This window comes from Schistocerca nitens, chromosome 8 (assembly GCF_023898315.1).
Source record: "Schistocerca nitens isolate TAMUIC-IGC-003100 chromosome 8, iqSchNite1.1, whole genome shotgun sequence".
Classification (NCBI taxonomy): domain Eukaryota; kingdom Metazoa; phylum Arthropoda; class Insecta; order Orthoptera; family Acrididae; genus Schistocerca; species Schistocerca nitens.
Genome location: NC_064621.1, coordinates 365787790 through 365804703, shown reverse-complemented (window position 1 = coordinate 365804703; position 16914 = coordinate 365787790). Strand labels below are relative to the sequence as shown.

At 43.9% G+C, this 16914-nt stretch overlaps 1 protein-coding gene across 1 annotated transcript in view; it reads left to right on the top strand.

The window, feature by feature from the left end:
- The window catches only part of LOC126199572 (nose resistant to fluoxetine protein 6-like), a 231358-nt gene that overhangs the window by 56461 nt on the left and 157983 nt on the right, over window positions 1-16914 (top strand). The window contains exons 4-5 of the mRNA XM_049936495.1: window positions 2020-2111; window positions 9560-9747. Coding sequence (XP_049792452.1) covers window positions 2020-2111; window positions 9560-9747 — 280 coding nt within the window. The remainder of the gene's footprint in view (window positions 1-2019; window positions 2112-9559; window positions 9748-16914) is intronic.

The window sequence follows — 16914 nt, the reverse complement described above, 5'->3', positions numbered from 1 at the left end:
ACTGCCTCATCCAGCCTACAGTCCAGACCTGGCACCCTCGGACTTCCATCTCTTTAAAGATTCTCTACGGGGAACACACTTTGAAGATGACGCGATTTTGAGCCATGCAGTGAAAAGATGGCGACGCCTACAGGACAAGAGCTTTTACCAGCAGGCAATACATCCTCTTCCACAACGTTCGGGTACGGCCATAGAACGTAATGGAATCTACGTACAAAAAGGACATGGACAGAAGACATGTTTATGTATACTGTCACCAAATTCTGACTTAACAATAAATACGTTCTGAGAAAAAAATATGGGGCGTAGAAGCGACGTCCAGTAAAGTAATTCCTCTGTAGTTATCGCACATTGGGGGATCATTCTTCTTAAATATGTGGCATATAATTGCGGTTCTCCTATCTGCAGGTATGGTTTCTGTCTTCCAAATTGTTTCTATTAAAGACTACAATTCTAATTCCTGACAATGAATGTGCTGCATGTTTGTACAGTGTAGTGCTGGGTTTGTGCTGTTATGGATGAACGGAAGGAAGAATGTGAATCCAGGTGCCGTTCCTCTCGAATAGCGCCAACAAGACCGCCGAGCTTGATGTCCACATCCGACGGATGGATCACCACTATAGTGTCACATGTGCTCGCTGCACGAGATACTGCAGAGAGGCATGGAATTTAATCTGTGATATTGGGGCAAAGACTACTGATCAAGAACTTTACGGCACCGGCTCTCCTTATCTAACCAGCGAAATAATGGCAGTGAAAATTTTCCGCCATCTGGATTCGAACCGGTTTACCTCCGAGACGAGCGTTACCGCAGAGGCGTCCGTTAGCGATCGCAGCTGTTGAGGTGGATTCTTGTTTAATATGAGGACGAGTATGTAAATGCTACATTTTCTTGTGATACGAACGCTAAGTCGCTAAAGATTGTACCTTTGAGTGACTTGTACCTCAGCAACACGTGGTCACACATTGTGTGCCTTCAGTTATTGGGCATGTATATTTATATTAATACACATTGATTTGTGCCCCATTGATTTTCACAACTTCGCTTGCATTGCAGTCATTTAAACAAGATAGTTTAGCAATTACTGAACCCAAACCGATAATTTTCCATAGTTTTCCTTCCATGATGCACGAAGCTTGTAATTACACACATCTGCAAGAGATAATGCTACACATTCTGCAAGCAGCGAATACGAATACAATTTTATTGCAGCGTATGAGGTGAGTTCACTGCTGCGAGAGTCCACGACCTGCAGGACAGGTGCACAGAATATCCGTTGCGCACAATTACAGGTCAGACGTAAAAGGACTCAGTTTCAAGGCATATTAAACCTAGAGTTAAGATTTTATCAAGAAATAATCTGTATATTTGCAAGACGGCTAGTTAAAATCAGATTAGGGAAAATTTGGAAATTTGTTGTAAGTTCCTGTGGGACCAAACTGCTGGGGTCATTGGTCCCTAAGCACTACTTAATCTAACTTAAACTAATTACGCTAAGGACAACACACATACCCATGTCCGAGGGAGGACTCGAACCTCCGACGGCGTGAGCCGTGCCAACCGCGGCAAGTCGTCCTAGACCGCGCGGCTACCCCGCGTGGCTTCAGATTGGCGCTCAACTTTTACAAGCATTCTCTTACATGCAGGATTCAGGTTCGAGCAAATAAGTTTCGACGTGTCGCCATTTCGAGGTTCAGAATATTCAAATAATCTTCAAATCCTATCTGTAACTTTCTATCACTTCGAGAGATATTGTTGTTAAACATTTCATCTCTTTAAAATTAATGCATTATTTTCATTTCTCGAACTGTGTTGGGTATCCGTAGTGTTCATTCATTTGTAAGTAATCGATGTAATTCTAATTGTCTTTATGCATTCTTATCTTCATTAGTTCGTCAATGCAGAACGCCAGTACGTTTTTATTTTTTTATTTTATTTATTTATTTTTATTTTTTTGTCGTGAAAGATTTCCATCAAATTTCCCAAAAAGTGAACATAAATTGTGTCTTCCCTTACAGGGGCGTCGCAGTCTTCCTGCTGGCTCTACTGGTGGTGGCCACGACGACAGAGGGAATGCTCCGTCTGAAGAACAGCACTGCCAAATCTAAAGGTACTGTATTTCGTTCTTAGTTTTCCGTTTTTATCGTTCCCTCTTGTTTCTTGTTCATACTGTATTTTATCCGTCTTCCCCTACAGCCAACATCTATTTGTCATAGAATTTCGTATATCCTGGACCATTTTGCAGTGTCGAACGTTTTTTCTCGGTCGATAAGTCATATGAAAGTATCTGGATTTTTTTAACTCTTCTCTTCATTTGTTTTAGGTCATCAGTCTTCAGACTGGTTTGTTGCAGTCCGCTACGAATTCCTCTCCTGTGCAAATCTCTTCATCTCAGAGTAATACTTGCAACCTACGTCCTCAATTATTTGCTGGATGTATTCCAGTCTCTGTTTTCCGCTACAGTTTTCGCCCTCTACAGCTCCCCTTCACACCCTTCATTCCCTGATATCTTAGCAAATGTCCTATCACTCTGTACCTTCTCATTATCAGTGTTTTCCACATATTTCTATCCTCTTCGAATCTGCGCAGAACCTCCTCATTCATTAACTTATCAGTCCACCTAATTTTCAACATTCGTCTGTAGCACCACATCCCAAATGCTTCGATTCACTGTTCCGGTTTTCCCACACACTATGTTTCACTACCACACAACGCTGTGCTCTAAACGTACATTGTCAGAAATTTCTTTCTCAAATTAAGGCATATGTTTGATACCAGTAGACTTCTCTTGGCCAGGAATGGCTTTTTGCCAGTGCCAGTCTGCTTTTGGGTCGTGCTTGCTCCGTCCGTCATGGGTTATTTTCCTGCCTAGGTAGTAGAATTTCTTAACTTTATCTATTTCGTGACCGTCAATCCTGATGTTAAGTTTCTCGGTGTTCTCATTTGTGGTTCTTGTCATTACTTTCGTCTTTCTTCGATTTACTTTCAGTCCATATTCTGTGCTCTTCAGTCTGTTCGTTCCATTTAGAAGATCCTGTAATTCTTCTTCATTTTCACTCAGGATATCATCAATGTCGTCAGCGAATCGTATCGTCAATATCCTTTCACCTTGAATTTTAATTCCACTTCTGAACCTTTTATTTGTGTTATTGCTTCTTCAATGTACAGATTGAATAGTAGGGGCGAAAGACTACATCCTTGCCTTTTTCATCCGTGTACTTCGTTTTTGGCCGTCCACTCTTATTGTCCCCTCTTGGCTCTTGTAGATATCGTATATTACCCGTTTACCCCTATAGCTTACTCCTATTTTTGTCAGCATTTCGAACATCTTGCACCATTTTTGATTGTCCAACGCTTTTTCCAGGTCGACAAACTCTATCAAGGAGTCTTGATTTATATTTAGGCTTGCTTCCATTATCGTTCTCTTCATGAGTAAGCACAACGTTATAACAACTTCTCCGGTCATCTTCCTACCCTAATGGCAAGTTTACCGTCATCTAGCAGGTCCTCAATTTTCTTTTACATTCTTTTGTATATTATTATTATGAGCTTAGATTATTCTTATTGGCTTCATGACAATTGTACAAGGGGTGTTCAGTAAGTAATGCAACACATTTCTTTCTGAAAGTAGGTTGGCTTTTTTCAGGATACCAGTACACCATATTATTTGCCATTCTCTTGGCTACAAAACCCTATTTTTGACGTAATATCCGTCCACTGCCACGGTATTACACCACCTTACTGGAACGCCCTGTATGTCCGCATGATACAGCGCAATTGTTCGATGTCGGAGCCCACATCTCGCTGAATCAATAACCTCACTGTCATCCATGTACTGCTTCCGCGGGATGAATCTTCCATTGGGCCAAACAGATGGAAGTAGGAAGGGACGAGATCTGGACAGTAGAGTGGATGAGGGAGAGAAGTCCAATCAAGTTGTGGGAATTTATCACGTGTGGACAGACTTATGTGAGATCTTCCGTAATCACGAAGAAGGAGAAGTTCGTTTGATTTTTTGTAGGGACGATTACGCTGAAGTCGTTTCTTCCTGAGGGCAGGCTAATAGCACTTCAGAGTTGATCGTTGCACCAAGAGAGGGGACATAAAACAAAATGACCTTTTCAGAGTCCTAGAAGACCGTCGCCATAACTTTACCGACTGACGCTGCAGCTTTGAATTTTTTCTTCGGAGAAGAAGATTGGATTGAAGAGTTCCTAGATAACAGAACGCAGCACGTCATTCTCAATGGAGAGAAGTCTTCCGAAATAAGAGTGATTTCAGGTGTGCCGCAGGGGGGTGTCGTAGGACCGATGCTATTCACAATATACATAAATGACCTTGTGGATAACATCGGAAGTTCATTGAGGCTTTTTGCAGATGATGCTGTGGTATATCGAGAGGTTGTAACAATGGAAAATTGTATTGAAATGCAGGAGGATCTGCAACGAATTGACGCATGATGCAGGGAATGGCAATTGAATCTCAATGTAGACAAGTGTAATGTGCTGCGAATACATAGAAAGAAACATCCTTTATCATTTAGCTACAATATAGCAGGTCAGCAACTGGAAGCAGTTAATTCCATAAATTATCTGGGAGTAGGCATTAGGAGTGATTGAGAGGTTGTAACAATGGAAAATTGCATTGAAATGCAGGAGGATCTGCAACGAATTGACGCATGATGCAGGGAATGGCAATTGAATCTCAATGTAGACAAGTGTAATGTGCTGCGAATACATAGAAAGAAACATCCTTTATCATTTAGCTACAATATAGCAGGTCAGCAACTGGAAGCAGTTAATTCCATAAATTATCTGGGAGTAGGCATTAGGAGTGATCGAGAGGTTGTAACAATGGAAAATTGTATTGAAATGCAGGAGGATCTGCAACGAATTGACGCATGGTGCAGGGAATGGCAATTGAATCTCAATGTAGACAAGTGTAACGTGCTGCGAATACATAGAAAGAAACATCCTTTATCATTTAGCTACAATATAGCAGGTCAGCAACTGGAAGCACTTAATTCCATAAATTATCTGGGAGTACGCATTAGGAGTGATTTAAAATGGAATGATCATATAAAGTTGATCGTCGGTAAATCAGATGCCAGACTGAGATTCATTGGAAGAATCCTAAGGAAATGCAATCCGAAAACAAAGGAAGTAGGTTACAGTACACTTGTTCGGCCACTGCTTGAATATTGCTCACCAGTGTGGGATGCGTACCAGATAGGGTTGATAGATGAGATAGAGAAGATCCAACGGAGAGCAGCGCGCTTCGTTACAGGATCATTTAGTAATCGCGAAAGCGTTACGGAGATGATAGATAAACTCCAATGGAAGACTCTGCAAGAGAGACGCTCAGTAGCTCGGTACGGGCTTTTCTTGAAGTTTCGAGAACATACCTTCACCGAGGAGTCAAGCAGTATATTGCTCCCTCCTACGTACATCTCGCGAAGAGACCATGAGGATAAAATCAGAGAGATTAGAGCCCATACAGAGGCATACCGACAATCTTTCTTTCCACGAACAATACGAGACTGCAATAGAAGGGAGAACCGATAGAGGTACGCAAGGTACCCTCCGCCACACACCGTCAGGTGGCTTGCGGAGTATGGATGTAGATGTAGATATAGATGTAGAAGAGATTGTGTGGCGCCGCTCCACGGATTGCCGTTTTATTTCCGGTTCGGAGTGATGAACCCATGTTTCATCGCTTGTGACAAAAAACTGTGACGATCGGCCTCGTAACGCGGAAGCAATTCCACACACGTCGTCCTTCGTTAGTTGTTATGGTCTTCTGTTAGGCAGCGAGGAACGTAGCGGGTACACACCTTTGAATAACCCTACTGGTGGACGAGTGTTTCAGCACTACAAATAGAGACGTCCAGTTGATTGTGATTCGTCTCTCATCTCGAGTGCGAGGGTCCACGCGTTCCAGCACTGCAGGAGTCACAGGTGCGTGAGGCCGGCCGGCACGCGGGAAACAAGAGAAGTCTGCGCGATCTTATTACGATAATGACAGACTTCTCACCCAACGACTCACCGTGCTTTTGTTCACTGCTTGATGTTCGTAGACATTCTGCAGGCTCCTATGAACATATTCAGTCCTATGGTTTTCTGCCAAAAAGAAACTCAATGACAGTACTCTGCTTGAAAAGCAGCTTCGCTACTGACGCCATTCTGAATGTTACGCATAGCGCCGCCACATATCGGAACTTCATGAAACTGTAGGGGATGAAGTGGAAATATTCCACGATTTCCCTCAAGAAATACGTCATTTTTTCAATAGAAATTGGCCGAGAAAAATGTGTTGCATTACTTATTGAGCTCTTAGGCTGGTTCTCGCACTTGTTTGGCCTTTGCGATTTTTAGGATTGTGTGGATGTTATTTTGCAGAAAATCTGACGGCACGCAAATACAGAGTGACAATTATTGAACTATTTGAAATAAAATTATCATAACTTCTGAACGGTTTGCGTTAGGACGTTCAAACTGCACGGTTGGCTGCGGGCCATGATGGGAATTAGTATGTGAATATGGTTTGGTTTAGCAACAAAGCCCACTTTCATTTGGATGATTTCGTCAATAAGCGAAATTGGCGCATCTGGGGGACTGAGAAACCGCGTTTCGCGACCGAGACGTCTCTTCACCTTCAACGGGTAACTGTTTGGTGCGCAATGTCCAGACACGGAATAATCGGTACGATATTCCTTGACGGCACGGTTACTACCAAACGGTACGTGAAGGTTTTGGAAATGATTTTATCCCCATTATCCAAAGTGACCATGATTTCGACAAGATATGGTTCATGCAAACCGGAACTCGATCCCATAGAAGCACTTTGGGGACCGCATTCTGGCTCTGGGGTACCCAGAGGCCACTGACATGGGCCTCGATTGGCCGCCATATTCTCCGGATTTGAACGCATGCGACTCCTTTTTGTAGGGCTATATTAAAGACAAGGTGTAGAGCATTAACCCCAAAACCAGCCATTTCGGAGGTCATCGGCAGCACTGATGTTCCGACACTTCAGCGGATCATGCAGAATTTCACTATTCGCCTGCGTCACATCATCGCCAAGGGTGGTACGCATATCGAACATGTCATAACCTAAATCTGAATATCTGTAGTGACTTTAACATGTTGAAAGAGGTGTGTTCACGCCTTAATTTGCAACTACTTTATGTTTTTTTTCATGTTGTTCAATAAGGTCACCCTGTAAGTACCCGGTGATCAAAAAGTCAGTATAAATTTGAAAACTGAATAAATCACGGAATAATGTAGATACAGAGGTACAAATTGACACACATGCTTGGAATGACATGGGGTTTTATTAGAACCAAAGCAACACAAAAGTTCAAAAAATGTCCGACAGATGGCGCTTCATCTGATCAGAATAGCAATAATTGGCATAACAAAGTAAGACAAAGCAAAGATGATGTTCTTTACAGGAAATGGTCAATATGCCCACCATCATTCCTCAACAATAACTTTAGTCGAGGAATAATGTTGTGAACAGCACTGTAAAGCATGTCCGGAGCTATGGTGAGGCATTGGCGTCGGATGTTGTCTTTCAGCATCCCTAGAGATGTGGGTCGATCACGATACACTTGAGACTTCAGGTAACCCCAAAGCCAATAATCGCACGGACTGAGGTCTGGGGACCTGGGAGGCCAAGCATGACGAAAGTGGCGGCTGAGCACACGATCATCACCAAACGACGCGCCCAAGAGATCTTTCACGCGTCTAGCAATATGGGGTGGAGCGCCATCCTGCATAAACATCGTACGTTCCAGAAGGTGTTTATCAGCCAGGCTGGGGATGATGCGATTCTGTAACATATCGGCGTACCTCTCACCCGTCACGGTAGCAGTTACAAAACAAGAATCACGCATTTCCTCGAAGAAAAAAGGCCCAATAACGGTAGATGTGGTAAATCCAACCCATACCGTGACTTTCTCGTCGTGTAATGGAGTTTCCACGACAGTTCTAGGATTTTAGGTAGCCCATATTCTGCAGTTGTGGGCGTTGACAGACAGTCGGAGCGTGAAATGAGCTTCGTCGGTCCGCAACACGTTACTCAACCAATCGTCATCTTCCGCCATCTTTTGAAACGCCCACGCCGCAAATGCCCTCCGCTTCACTAAATCGCCAGGTAACAGTTCACGATGCCGATGGATTTTGTACGGATAACATCGGAGGGCACGCCTCAGTGCCAACCAAACAGTAGTGTATGGAATGCCGGTGCGACGTGCGACTGCACGAGCGCTGACTTCCCCGTACATAGACGAACCCGCTACAGTCTCCATTTCTTCCTGAAATGTCTCAGCAGCATTACGCCTTGTGCTCGGTCGGCCACTAATCGTGTAAACAACCCGTGGCTTCGAACTTCGAAATCATTCTCGCCACAGCTGCATTTGTCAACGGACCTTTACCCGTTCGAATGGCCTTCCTATAGGGATAGGATCGTAACGCTGAACTAGCACATTCCCCATTCTGGTAATACAGCTTCACTAAAAGCGCCTTTTCAGGTAACGTCAACATGCTGCGACTGCTGGCGCAGCTGATCCTCTCTCTCTTTTTTTTTCTTTATTGTATTTCAATTCCCCATCGGGGCGGGCTGGCAGCAGCATATGCGCTGCTCTTCAGCCGAAAGACATAGAACAAACAATAGAAGACATTTAAAAACAACAAAGGAGAGAATATGGTGACATAGATATAAAAAAAGGGGGAACATCATGGAAGGCAATAGACAAAAAAATGGGGTGACTGTAAAATGGAGATAAAAAACTGTTTAAAAGTAGCACACACAAAAAGCCGCACACTGCGACAATTAAAAGAACACAAGGCACAGTATGACTGGAGCATAAAAGGTATCGACGGATGGCGTAGCACATAACAAACACTGACGGCGAACCTCAAGGCAGTACACAATTACAATCACACCTCTTGACGCACAGGAGAAACAGCACTAAACACAACACTGATGTGGCACACTGACAATGATCAAAACAGAGGATCTGCCTGGCGCAAGAAGATGAGGGAGACCGGAAGAGATCCTCTCTCTCATTACAGCTCCTTTTATACACGATTGCGCAGTCACTGACGTTTTGCTGTCCAGCGCCATCTGTCGGACACTTTGTGAACTTTGTTTTTTTTTTTGTTCTAGTAAAACCCCATGTCATTCCAAGCATGCGTGTCAATTTTTACCTCTCTATCTACATTATTCCGTGGTTTATTAAGTTTTCACATTTATATTGACTTTTTGATCACCCGGTACATTAGACAAATCTTACAAGAATGCGCAGAATTACTTGTCATTTCTCACATGCACGTATGGTGCTGCTACAAGGCAGCTACCTTCCGGATATTCGGTGAGCTATTAACGCCCTAAGCGTCGCCTATATGGTTATCTCAATACCCCCTTTCAGGCTCTCGCAAAGCACATGAACCTTACTCCAGAAAGTTCAGCTTGGTGGCCACAGTTCTGAGTGCTTTGTCGAAACACCCAGCAGACCACCATTGGACTACGGCGAGTATTTTGTTCGTGCTGCAGGCCTGCGTACGCTGCTGTGCTTCTCGCTGATCTCCAACTGGCGGCGGCTGTCGCAGCCCCCGCGCAAACACCTCAACCTGCGCTACGTGCAGGGCGCGCGCTTCCTCACCATGACCATAATTATCCTGGGACACCGCATCGTACTGCTCGAGGCCGCGCCCATCCTCAACCCGGAGTTCATCGAAAAGGTACGCCTCATCTCGTGTCCGACAGACTTTCTTCTGCCTCAAAAGCGAACAGAGCTGTATCAAAGAACATTTACCAATGAAATTGTAGGTCAAACTTCAACATGTTAAAACTTAAGTATCCTCACACTGAAGAGTGACGAAAGAAATTTAAAAGAATAACTTTATTGACAACGCGAAACTCATTTATAACGTCCTTGGATGAATATGCATAAAACTATATACAACAGAAGTATCTCTCCTGTGCCGTTGTCTGTGATGTGCCTACATGACGAACCCCAGAGTCGTGGTAGGTGGCGGCATGAAGCTCTGGGAGGTTACCGCCGGCCGGTGTGGCCGAGCGGTTCTGGGCGCGTCAGTCTGGAACCGCGAGACCGCTACGGCCGCAGGTTCGAATCCTGCCTCGGGCATGGATGTGTGTGATGTCCTTAGGTTAGTTAGGTTTAAGTAGTTCTAAGTTCTAGGGGACTGATGACCTCAGATGTTAAGTCCCATAGTGCTCAGAGCCATTTTTTTGGGAGGTTACTGGGCCGCTGCAGTCGGCGTGTGACGGCTGGCGTGCCGCTGCTGAAGACCAGGACGAACTGGGCGGTTGCTGCCGGCATGGAACGCTTAAAGGTAGCGCTGGAACTGAACCGCTGATGTTGTCGGATGGAACTGCTGGTACTGCTCACTTAAGGCGTAGGTGGAACGATTCAGCTAAAGTTGACGTGGGAATCTACGAGTTTTGTGACGTCACTTCCTGCTCTTTCACGTTAGGAACTATTTCCTCACGTGAAATAGAAAATAAATTCTGCGATATTTCGGCAACGTGCCACGTTAAGTAAACTAATAGCAAGCGAGAACGCTCTCTGTGTCACAAGCAAAAGCAAGGCACCATACTATATTTATCGTGTTTAGCAGTAGCACATATTCGGTGCGTTTTATGTTATATGTTGCACGCTACGAATATACAGGGCGGTCCATTGATCGTGACCGGGCCAAATATCTCACGAAATGAGTGTCAAACAAAAAAACTACCAAGAACGAAACTTGTCTAGCTTGAAGGGGGAAACCAGATAGCGCTATGGTCGCCCCGCTAGATGGCGCTGCCATAGGTCAAATGGATATCAACTGCGTTTTTTTTTAAATAGGAACCCCCATTGTTATTACATTTTCGTGTAGTACGTAAATAAATATGAATGTTTCAGTTGGACCACTTTTTTCGCTTTGTGATAGATGGCGCTGTAATAATCACAAACATATGACTCTCAATTTTAGACGAACAGTTGGTAACAGGTAGGTTTTTTAAATTAAAATACAGAACGTTATTTCGGTTCTTCCAATGTTATACATGTACCTTTGTGAACTTATCATTTCTGAGAACGCATCCTGTTACAGCGTGATTACCTGTAAATACCACATCAATGCAATAAATGCTCAAAATGATGTCCGTCAACTTCAATACGTGTAACGACATTCCTCTCAACAGCGAGTAGTTCGCCTTCCGTATGGTCGCACATGCATTGACAATGCGCTGACGCATGTTGTCAGGCGTTGTCGGTGGATCACGATGGCAAATATCCTTCAACTTTCCCCACAGAAAGAAATTCGGGGACGTCAGATAGGTGAACGTGCGGGCCATGGTATGGAGCTTCGACGACCAATCCACCTGTCGTGAAATATGCTATTCAATACCGCTTCAACCGCACGTGAGCTATGTGCCGGACATCCATCATGTTGTAAGTACATCGCCATTCTGTCATGCAGTGAAACATCTTGTAGTAAAATCTCTAGAACCTTACGTAGGAAATCAGCATACATTGCACCATTTAGACTGCCATCGATAAAATGGAGGCCAATTATCCTTCCTCCCATAATGCCGCACCATACATTAACCCGTCAAGGTCGCTGATGTTCCACTTGTTGCAGCCATTATGGATTTTCCGTTGCCCAAAAGTGCATATTATGCCGGTTTACGTTACCGCTGTTGGTGAATGACGCTTCGTCGCTAAATAGAACGCGTGCAAAAAATCTGTCATCGTCCAGTCATTTCTCTTGTGCCCAGTGGCAGAACTGTACACGACGTTCAAAGTCGTCGCCATGCAATTCCTGGTGCACAGAAATATGGTACGGGTGCAATCGATGTTGATGTAGCATTCTCAACACCGACGTTTTTGAGATTCCCGATTCTCGCGCAATTTGTCTGTTACTAATGTGCGGATTAGCCGCGACAGCAGCTGAAACACCTACTCGGGCATTATCATTTGTTGCAGGTCGTGGTTGACGTTTCACATGTGACTGAATAGTTCCTGTTTCCTTAAATAACGTAACTATCCGGCGAACGTTCCGGACACTTGGATGATGTCGTCCAGGATACCGAGCAGCATGCATAGCACACGCCTGTTGGGTATTTTGATCACGATAGCCATACATCAACACGATATTGACCTTTTCCGCAATTGGTGAAGGGTCCATTTTAACACGGTTAATGTATCACGAAGCAAATACCGTCCGCACTGGCGGAATGTTACGTGATAACACGTACTTATACGTTTGTGACTATTACAGCGCCATCTATCACAAAGCGAAAAAAGTGATCCAACTAAAACATTCATATTTCTTTACGCACTACACGAATATGTAATAAAATATGGGGGTTCCTATTTTAAAAAACGCAGTTGATATCCGTTTGACCTATGGCAGGGCCATCTAACGGGCCAACCATAGCGCCATCTGGTTTCTCCCTTCAAGCTAGACGAGTTTCGTTCTTTGTAGTTTTTTCGTTTGATGCTTATTTCGTGAGATATTTAGCCCGGTCAGTATCAATGGACCACCCTGTATACTGATTCTCAGCAGCAGCACACTGAACGTCCCGAGAACGAATCGTTACTGGTACGATTTGTTGTAACAAAAGACAGGAAATGTTATATTTGTGGTTAAAGTATTTTCATTTTTAGTTAGTTTCGCGTTATAACTCGCGTGTTATGGGAGTACGCCGTTTTAGGGCAACGACCTAAACGAAAATGAGTCATCATTGAGTTGTTATAGTGAAATGTCAATAATATTTTGAGCGATTTAAGTCCTCAGAACACTGTAACATGAAATAAGAGTTCGCTGGAAGCAATTTTTTAGAATAGCGTAGTTGTTTGAGGCATCGCGTTATGGAACCGAAGTTGGATTGGTAAGGATTCTCGTCTTCGTGTTTACAATACTGTTCTTTACCTTCGGGTTTTCTAAAGTGTTGTGGGACATTTCTGTGATATTAATAGACATATTTTATGTGATATTTGATGTTATGCAAATATAAGTGAGCTCTCTGTCAAGAGCGAGTTTCTTCGATTTGTTGAACTTCTATGAGCTGATATCCTTACTGAGTTGACATGTATCTTTTATTTTTGTCTCATTAAACATTCACGGATATTGAATATTTTTAATTGTGTATACCACAGACAGAAAATCATGACTAGTATATGGTCAAGCAAAAATATGTGCGTTTTAATAGGGGTAACGTAGGAATTCTACGCACGCCTATATTCGTGATCAAACAGTACGGTTTGCGTTTCAATAACTGCCGACAATTGGACGGCGCTATATCACGTCAACGTGCTCGTGTCGTGTGGCGACGGCATTGTCTCTCGTGACATCGGATATCCAGCCTGCGTGCAGATCAAGTGCTTCGTCCAGTGTACTAACGGCTTAACCGACTCAGAAACGGTCTGATGGTGGCCTAAACAGTCGGGAGCAGATGGACATCCACGTGGCGCTGCGGGGACCCATGACCTGGCGTAGGAAAATAGTCCTCTGCTTACAGCGGTCTCCGTTGCGGCAAACACGCTCCCTATCGGCGAGGTTGCCCCCCAGACGCTTTGGAGGCGACTTGTAACTCCATGGTAGGCAGCCCAGGCCAAATAAGGAAATATCTCGGTGTTGAAAGCCGTTTATCCACAGTATCCTGGCGGGGCGGCTGCCCGAACGGCCTGCTTGGGTGCAGATGAATCAGCTACCAGGCGGATATAACGAAAAGACCTTTGGTCCGAAATATGAGTGTTCGACAGTTCTTTGTTTTGATATAGTTGGGTCCATCGAAACAGGAAAACTTCCTCAGTGGGTAAAGTACTGTTCCTCCTCCTGGACAGACATGCATGTAAGAGGGCAGGCAGTGGGGTAATGTACAGTAGCAAGGGTCTGTATACCACGTGATACTCCAGCCAGTGACGTCTTAAGCTGCGTCATCTGCAGTGCACTTCTATAAGGACGTAGAACACCTAACACTGATGTACAGACTGTTCACTGTCTGACATCTTGACTGCCCCTGCTTGGCTGTTTTGTTGCCGGTGTACGTCACCCTGTCCTCCAGAGCTTCGAACTTTCCGCCGTATATTCTTTTCCAAAAACTGGTTCAAATGGCTCTGAGCACTATGGGACTTAACATCTGAGGTCATCAGTCCCCTAGAATTTAGAACTACTTAAACCTAATCAACTTAAGGATATCACACACATTCATGCCCGAGGCAGGATTCGAACCTGCGACCGTAGCAGTCGCGCGGTTCGAGACTGAAGCGCCTACAACCGCTCGGCCACAGCGACCGGCTTCCTCTCCTTTCTCTCCCCCCTCCCTCCCTCCCACCCCGCGACCTTCAGTTTACATATAAAATCCATCAGAGACATTTTACTCCTTCTAAAGCGGCCCAGCTCGACTATTAATATGAAGGTAATTTGCTTTTCTAGCTCGATTAAAAATTAAATTCGGGTCAGAATGGTCGTTGTTGGTTAACGGCGTGCTTGGTGACGAAAGACCGAGTACACAACGTTCATACAAAAGACATTATTTTGTAAAAAATTAATCGGACTTCGAATTAAGATGCAGGTTCGACTTTCCGTTAACGAAATAACCAACGATAGACCTCTTATGGGGCTCGATTCTTGCGTCACCAAGCAGGTCGTTTCCAGCTTAATTTAAACAGCCAGAACTACTTTCCTGCCGGCCGGAGTGGCCGAGCGGTTCTAGGCGCTACCGTCTGGAACCGCGCGACCGCTACGGTCGCATGTTCGAATCCTGCCTCGAGCATGGATGTTTATGATGTCCTTAGGTTAGTTAGGTTTAAGTACTTCTAAGTTCTAGGGGACTGATGACCTCAGAAGTTAAGTCCCATAGTGCTCAGAGCCATTTGAACTACTTTCATTATATAATCAAAACAGGAGAACTGAGAGGCTGGTCATTTTGGAAAATTAAACTTAATTTGAAACATAATGGTACAATTATTATTGGCAGAAATGATATAATGGAAATACTTACATACGTATCGCGCCGCTACCAGAATGGGAAGGAGGAGACAATGTAATGTCGGTTTTTTTGGTACCGGTAGATAAAATAATTACAGCTTCGTGGAACAAAGATTAGTATCACTTAGCGGGTTTACAGATGTTAATTTTCCGAACGCTTTGCTTGTTTTTATAAGCACTGTTAAAACAATTAGTTTTTTTACTGTTCATTCAATGGTATTTCCATAATTCCGCAAATAATTAACTTTCATTATCATCATCATCTCACTTAAAGGCTATTCAATCAGGCACAAGAGTACATCTTTGTGGTTTTATCGAAAAATATGTTACAACAGCGACCATGCGTTGCAGAGGATGACTGTAAAATCGCATGAAATCATCAAAAGAAATCAGTAGTAAGCTCCAAAGTGCTATCATCAGTCCAGCTAGGACAACGGCTATGCTTAGGGAGTTAATAAGGGTGGAGTACAGCGGTAGGGCAGCCCCTCATAAGCCTCACATTTCTTTAGTCAGTGCTAGGCGATGACTCTGCTGGTGGAAACAGCGACGGCACTAGGCAGTGACTAACTGGAAACGAGTGATTTGGAATGATGAATCACGCTATACCCTGTGGCAATCCGATGGAAGGATTTAGGCTTGTCAGATGGCTGGAGAATGTTACCTGTTTCTCGTGGTTAGAGCGCCGTTCTCTTATTCCGTTTAAGAAAACGCTAAATCCGGAAGGATATGAACACATTTTACAGCATTGTGTACTGCGACAGTTGATGAACTGTTCGGAGACGATGAGTGTTCATATCAGCGTGGCAACGCAGTGTGTCATAAGGCAGCGTCTAAGGGGCAATGGTTTGTGCAAAACAAGAGATGGACCGTCCTGCCTGGAGTACCGATCTAAACCCAATAGAATGCCTTTGGGATGAGTTAGGACGTCGACTTCCCTCCAGATTTCAGCGTCCGACATCACTACCTTCTCTGGTTTCGGCTCTTCAGGAAGAATTTGCCGCCGTTCCTCTGCAGGCATTTAGACACATCGCTGAAATTGTCCCCGAAAGAGTTCAGTCCGTCAAAAGGCGAAGGGTGGACGCGCCCCATATTAACATTCACTAATGGGGGCGTGGATACTTTAGATCAGACAGTGTATATTGCTCGTACAGGTAGATATTTAAATTTCGAATGACAGTTTATGTTGCAAGGTGTACATCGTAGGCTGCTTGCAGCACAACTGAAAGACCCACGCAAAAGCCACACGAGCGGTTCTAGGCGCTTCAGTCCGGAACCACACGACTGCTACGGTCGCAGGTTCGAATCCTGCCTCGGGCATGGATGTGTGTGATGTCCTTAGGTTAAGTTAGGTTTAAGTAGTTCTAAGTCTAGGGGACTGATGATCTCAAATGTTAAGTCCCATAGTGCTTAGAGCCATGTTTTTGCCAAAGCCACAGACTTTTGTCACAAGTGCGATACCAATTTTCAGTTTGGAGGGACGTCATCTGGAAAGTTTTCCAAAAATTAGGAACAGGAAGTACTGTCGCTTAAGGGGAGTTAGAACGGAAAAAATTTCAAATTTTAGAAAATTTCTCTCATTATAAAATTTACAATTTATCCGAATAAAGTGATGTATGTATCACTTATAAACTCACATGGGAAGCATTTTATTTTATTTTTTAAAATATAATCTACGCCGATTGAAAATGTCAAAATGTTTACATGCATTACTTCAAGATCTAAGAAAATCGGTAATTTTTTATACAGAAGGCTGGAATATGTTGATCATGTCCAGAAGAGGATGGGCAGCAGGTTGAGGAAGTTGAAACGAAGTTTGAGAGACAGGAAACTTTCTGATGGTAAAAAAAATGATTGATGAACTACAGCAGTATTATGGGATGGCCATTAGAAATAATACTGAGGATT